Raw genomic sequence first — 5,848 nt, 5'->3', positions numbered from 1 at the left:
TACAATGACTCGTTTCCAGTAAATTTCCAGTGAAATTTCTCCTTTCTCATCTTTCGGAAATATAAAAAAAATCTTGAATGAAAAATTTGAATTTCCCGCCACAAGTATTTGAATGCAGGGTTGAGAAGTTAAAAATACAATAGTAAAAACGCCATTCAATTGGTTGGTATATTTCCTGGATATTATACCAGCCAATCACAAGGCGTATTTTTTTGATTCTCTATTTTCTAATTGGTTGGTAATGTTTCCCGGAAATATTGCCAACCAATCATAAAGCCTATTTTTTTTTTTTATTACCCGATAATATTTTCGTGAATATATTTTTCTTTTCAAAGAATAGTTTTTTTTTTAAAAAAAAGTGATGATTATTTATTAACATTTATTATTAAAATACAGAAAAAAATACAATTTAAAAAAATTAATAAATATTTTTTTTTTTTTAATATTAGCTTAGAGCTGTAAATTAAATTCAGTTATATCGGGATAACAGAAATATTTAAAATATCGTGAAAATTTCACGCACGTTGAGTTATTGTGTTTTTTTAAAAATTCATCAAGTGGCTCTAAATTGAATTTTTTTGTTTGAACTAAATGAAAATCCATTTCACGTAATTTTCTCCATAATAATTGAAAACCAATAATTGTTGTTGTTAAATCATTGAAACAAGAAATATGATTAATAATTGGCTTTTTTGTATCTCTATCAATAAAACGCATATGTTGAAGATATATTTTTGCAATTTCAAAAAATTCCCAATGAAAACTATCGTCTGTCAATATAGTTTTCAATTCATATTTTGGATCATTTTCCATTTTTCCTCCCATTAATGACTCGCAAAGTTTATCGAGAAAATTCAATATAAATGACGTGAAGAATCCTTCCGGTGGAATTTTTTCACCGTCGATATTTTCATTTTTATCTGAAAATAATAAAATAATTTATTAATTTCAATTGAAAAAACATTTAAAAAAATTATTTTTTTTTTTTTTTATTTCAAAAAAATTAGAAAGACAATTTTACTTGAAAGTTTATCCAAAGTTGCTGCTATTTTTTCATTAAAAACATCAAGAACAGAGTTGAAATCTGATTTTGTTAATTCCTTTTTTGTAATACTTTTTTCTGATAGCGGTGGTATTTTATTTTTCGATTGATCATTGTTGTTATTATTATATGCGAGTTCAATGTGTTTCCATGAAGCAATTAACGGGCTTTTTTCGCCATTAAAAATAAAATTTTCCCTTTTATGATCCCAATTTTCGGGTCTCTCTATCAAATCAACGAAATATTCCAAATCGTTTGACATCATATTATTACGAAAATCAATTAATAAATCCATGGGATTGATTAGTGGAACGATCTCAACGCCCTGAACGAGAATAGTACCAACTGAAATTATTTTTTGTTTATATGAGTTTTCAATCTATGTACTGTCGGTAATGAAGAATTTACGGCGCGAAATTTAAATCATATTTAATTTTCCTAATTACTATAGTGATAATAAATAATAATAATAATAATAATAATAATAATAAAATTATTATCACTATTATAATAATGATAATAATAATTAAATTATTTAGATTTTTAGATTATTATAATTTTAGTTATGATTGAACTGAAATTATTTTTTTCTATATGAGTTTCCAATCTATGTACTGTCGGTAAAGAAGAATTTTTGGCGCTAAATTTAAATCATTATTTTCATAATTACTATATAGTGATAATAATTAAATCATTATCATTTAAATTATTAAAATTTTGAATAATTAATTTTTTATTACTCACAATTTTCGGCAGTATCAGGTCCCCTTTTTTCATAAGTTTCTATTCGCAATTTATCCAACAATGCCTCGTACCATTCTTCCTTATCGCAAACTGTTGCGACAACATGAAATCCAGCTGATGTCAAATATTTCACAACTAATTTAAATAATTTTGTAAGACGCGAAATTTTTGGTATTTCATCAGCGAAACTATATGCAATTGGTAAAAACCAATTAGACTCAATTCCTCTAATTGCAAATACAAAACATTTATCGGCAATAATATCACGACGACAATTACCCCAATCCTCAAAACCAAGAACTTTATCTAATTTACCACTGTAATATAAATGTGGATTAATATCAATGGAGCCCAACATTAATGTAACAATTTTATCGCTAAATTTCATTGTTTTTGCTATTGTATATAATCGATCTATCATTGTCGATGTTAAGCCAGTATCAAATGGAATGGATTTGTGAAATTTTTTTAAATTCTCACAATTTGGCAGGGGAATTAATTTACTTAAATAATTGTAAACAATTTCCGATGTATTATAAATTGAGTGGCACATTAATTTTTCTTCTATTGAAAATTCACCACCGTGAATTTTTGTACGTAATCCTTGTGTGATTTGTGGAATAAATTTTTGTTGTTGTTCGGATAAAATATTTAATTTTGTTTTATATTCCTCGGACAATTGTATTAATTTGAATTCAATTATTTTTGTTCTACATTCACAATTACTGAAATAGAAATTTTTGTTTTGTTAACTTTTGAAAAAAAAAAAACAATTTTTTGGAAAATTAAAATATATTTACCATGAGCATTTATTTTTTCTGCGTATTTTTATTCTATTAGCTCTTAATTTTTTATGTCTCATTGTTCCCATAAAATCGAAAATTGGTTTAAAATATGTCATCACTGCTTTTTGTTTCCATGTTACGTGATGGGAAGTTCTTTTGATCTGAAACATTTTATTTTGTATTTATTTTTGTCCTTTGTAAACATGTGTTTATGTCCTCTAAAGTGACTTTTCACAATTTTAATTTTATGATTTATTATTTCAATTAAGAAATTAATAATTAATAATTAATAATTAATAATTAAATTTTTAGTATTGTAAAATTGAAAAAAATTTTTTTTTCAATTTAATTTTTGTATACAAAAAAAATAATAGTTTGTATTTTACTTACTGGCATCGAACTAATTGTCGTTGGATTTAATTTATTTTTATATGACAATTTGATATTAATCGTCGACATATTTTTTTTCTCGATATGAAAATTAAAATATTTACTTTTTTTTTGCGATAAACTGATAAATTAATTTTTCAAACGATTTTCTGTTCAGAAACTGAAATTGTACTGAAATTCTAATCTTTTGTACATATATATATATATATATATATATATATAGCTTCGAGTTGGGTGGGGGAAAATAGATATTTAAATTTATTTACTTCCAAAATTAAATTTTAATATAAGAATAATTTTACAAGGTATTTTATATTCATATTTTTTAAATATATTATTATTATTATTGAAAAAAAATTTATTTACTGTAAAAAAAATTATTGGCAAAATTGTTCCTGTATAGAATTAATTAACAATTATTAAAATAAATTAAATAATTAAAATAACAATTAAAATTTTAAAAAAAATCTTTTTGTATTAAAGCATTTTAAATAAACGCGCCTTTTCCTCCTAACGATGAGAGAGTTATGGCGGATTAGTTTATATTCGGTGACACGTTCATTATCAATATTTTCTCATTTCTAGCCGAAAAGTCCAGCCTTTTTGACTTGTTTTTAATTACTAATTAGGTTTTGACGTGTCAAAATTTTATTAAAAAATTTAATTGTTTGTCTTGAAATTTTGAAAAAAATAAAAATAAATTGTGTTTGAATATTAAAATACATTTTTTAAATTTATTCTTTTTTTTCTATTATTTAAATGGCCTCTTGTGAGTTTAAAAACAGGATAAAATGTGTTATATTGATTGGAGGACCTTCGAAAGGTTTACAAAAAAAAATTAATTTATTTATTTGTGTTAATTTCAAATAGAATTAATTTATTGAATTTATATTTAACAAATAATTTCTAAATTTCTCTAAAATTATAAATAGTATTTTTAATTTTTAATTTTTAATTATCAACATTAATAATAATTGTAGTAAATATTTTTTTTGCTAATTAAATTTTTTTTTTCAGGCACAAGATTTCGTCCACTTTCGCTAGATATTCCAAAACCATTATTTCCAATTGCGGGATTACCAATGATTCAACATCACATTGAAGCGTGTGCAAAATTAGAAAATTTAAGTGAAATTGTAATAATTGGTTCATATCATTTTTCAGAAATACTTGATTTTATACATGAAATGAAAAATTTATATTCATTAACAATAAATTATTCACAAGAATCAACACCACTTGGCACTGCCGGTGGTTTAAATCGTTTTTGTGGTCAAAAATGTGATAATACAGAATATCTTTTTGTAATGAATGGCGATGTTTGTGCTGATTTTCCACTTCAGGATTTATTAAATTTTCATTGTGAAAAAAAAGCATTAATAACAATAATGGCAACTGAAACAACACGACAACAATCGTCAAATTATGGTTGTATGGTATTGGATAAACATAATGAGGTTCATCATTATGTTGAAAAACCATCGACATTTGTTTCATCATTAATTAATTGCGGTGTTTATGTAATGCAAACGAACATTTTTCATGAAATGTATCATTTGTTTAGAACTGATCAGGAAAAGCAAAATGTTGGGTATGTTTAAAAGTTTTTATTTTAAAGGCATTTTTTTTTTTTTGTAAAATCCGTTTTTTTTTCTTTTTATTTATGTTACATTTAAAAAAAAAGCATAAATATTTTAAGTATATTTTTATAAGATTTTTGAATTAAAAAAGTAAATTTTAAAAATAATTTTTCAAAAAAAAGGTTTAAAAAAATAATGAAATTGGTAACATTTTAATTTGATTATTTTTCAGTGAACATTTAAATGGTAATAATAATGGTGCAGCATGCCTTTCTTTGGAAGAAGATATATTTACAAAATTAGTGGGTACTGGAAGAATGTTTGCATTACCTGTGAAAAATTGGTGGTCACAGGTAAAAACTGCAGGCGCTGCTATTTATGCAAATCGACATTATCTTTCACTTTATCGAGAAAGAAAACCAGATCGATTGACATCAGTTATAAATCATGAAGATAAAATTATTGGCGATGTTTATATTCATCCTACAGCCACAGTTGATCCAACATGTGTGGTATTTAAATTTAAGAATTATTTTGATTAAAAATTTTTTTTAATTGATTAATTTTTTTATTTGTAATTTTGAAAAAAATTATTTTTTAGTTGGGTCCCAATGTTTCGATAGGAGAAAATGCATTTATTGGTCGTGGCGTGAGAATAAGAGAGTCAATTGTCCTTAATAATGCAAAAATTCTTGATCATTCAATTATTTTGAATAGTATCATTGGAACATATTGTTTTGTGGGCGAATGGGCACGTGTTGAGGGTACACCTTGTGATCCAAATCCAAATAAACCATTCGCCAAAATGGAGAATCCACCATTATTTAATGATAATGGAAAACTCAATCCGGCGATTACAATTCTCAGTGAGTAGAATATAATTTTTTTGTTTAAAAGTAAAATTTTTATATTGAAAATTCAAGAAATCTGTTAATTTCTGACAAGTGAAGAAATTGAATTTTTACAAAATCCTATGGTTAAATGAAAATTTTACTTTATAAAAATTCTTTTTATAATTAAAAATTTACAATATCATTAATAATTAATTTTATTTGTCAGGTTCTAATGTGAATTTAGCAAGGGAAAAATTTGTATTAAATTCCGTTGTGCTACCACATAAAAAGCTCACGAGAAACTACAAAAATGAAATTGTTCTTTAAATTATAGATAGAAAAAATATATTTTAAAAAGTAACAATTTTTTTTTTCAATTAGAAAAAAAATATTGTTATTTATATTTGTGAGATTTTTTTTTTTTTTTTTACAAATATTTTGTGGAAATATTTATTTGTGCCAGTTGTTTCTTCC

At 24.0% G+C, this 5,848-nt stretch overlaps 2 protein-coding genes across 2 annotated transcripts; one reads left to right on the top strand and one right to left on the bottom strand.

The window, feature by feature from the left end:
• Window positions 1-362: 362 nt before the first annotated feature.
• Window positions 363-3,148, bottom strand: LOC127284161 (uncharacterized). The gene is made up of 5 exons (XM_051309473.1): window positions 2,962-3,148; window positions 2,587-2,732; window positions 1,787-2,511; window positions 1,022-1,387; window positions 363-920 (listed from the first exon to the last, which is right to left on the bottom strand). Exons 1-5 carry the CDS (start codon window positions 3,028-3,030, stop codon window positions 451-453), a joined length of 1,776 nt encoding a protein of 591 aa, XP_051165430.1. The 5' UTR covers window positions 3,031-3,148; the 3' UTR covers window positions 363-450.
• Window positions 3,149-3,495: 347 nt separating this feature from the next.
• Window positions 3,496-5,801, top strand: LOC127284160 (mannose-1-phosphate guanyltransferase alpha-A). The gene is made up of 5 exons (XM_051309472.1): window positions 3,496-3,784; window positions 3,979-4,552; window positions 4,774-5,053; window positions 5,143-5,407; window positions 5,601-5,801. The coding sequence occupies exons 1-5, from the start codon at window positions 3,721-3,723 to the stop codon at window positions 5,699-5,701; spliced, it is 1,284 nt and encodes a 427-aa protein (XP_051165429.1). The 5' UTR covers window positions 3,496-3,720; the 3' UTR covers window positions 5,702-5,801.
• Window positions 5,802-5,848: the final 47 nt, after the last annotated feature.

Source organism: Leptopilina boulardi, unplaced genomic scaffold, assembly GCF_019393585.1.
Source record: "Leptopilina boulardi isolate dan_hultmark-lab unplaced genomic scaffold, ZJU_Lbou_2.1 LbouV2_32, whole genome shotgun sequence".
In the NCBI taxonomy this organism is placed as follows: domain Eukaryota; kingdom Metazoa; phylum Arthropoda; class Insecta; order Hymenoptera; family Figitidae; genus Leptopilina; species Leptopilina boulardi.
This window is presented reverse-complemented; position numbering and strand designations above follow the sequence as displayed.

Excerpts from the sequence above, each read along its gene's own strand:
- LOC127284161 (XM_051309473.1), bottom strand. The coding sequence starts at position 3,030 with ATGTCGACGATTAATATCAAATTGTCATATAAAAATAAATTAAATCCA. Across the intron at positions 2,733-2,961 it reads CGACAATTAGTTCGATGCCA|ATCAAAAGAACTTCCCATCA; the intron begins GTAAGTAAAATA and ends AAAATGTTTCAG. Across the intron at positions 2,512-2,586 it reads AGAAAAAATAAATGCTCATG|TAATTGTGAATGTAGAACAA; the intron begins GTAAATATATTT and ends TTTCTATTTCAG.
- LOC127284160 (XM_051309472.1), top strand. The coding sequence starts at position 3,721 with ATGGCCTCTTGTGAGTTTAAAAACAGGATAAAATGTGTTATATTGATT. Across the intron at positions 3,785-3,978 it reads GATTGGAGGACCTTCGAAAG|GCACAAGATTTCGTCCACTT; the intron begins GTTTACAAAAAA and ends TTTTTTTTTCAG. Across the intron at positions 5,408-5,600 it reads TCCGGCGATTACAATTCTCA|GTTCTAATGTGAATTTAGCA; the intron begins GTGAGTAGAATA and ends TTTATTTGTCAG.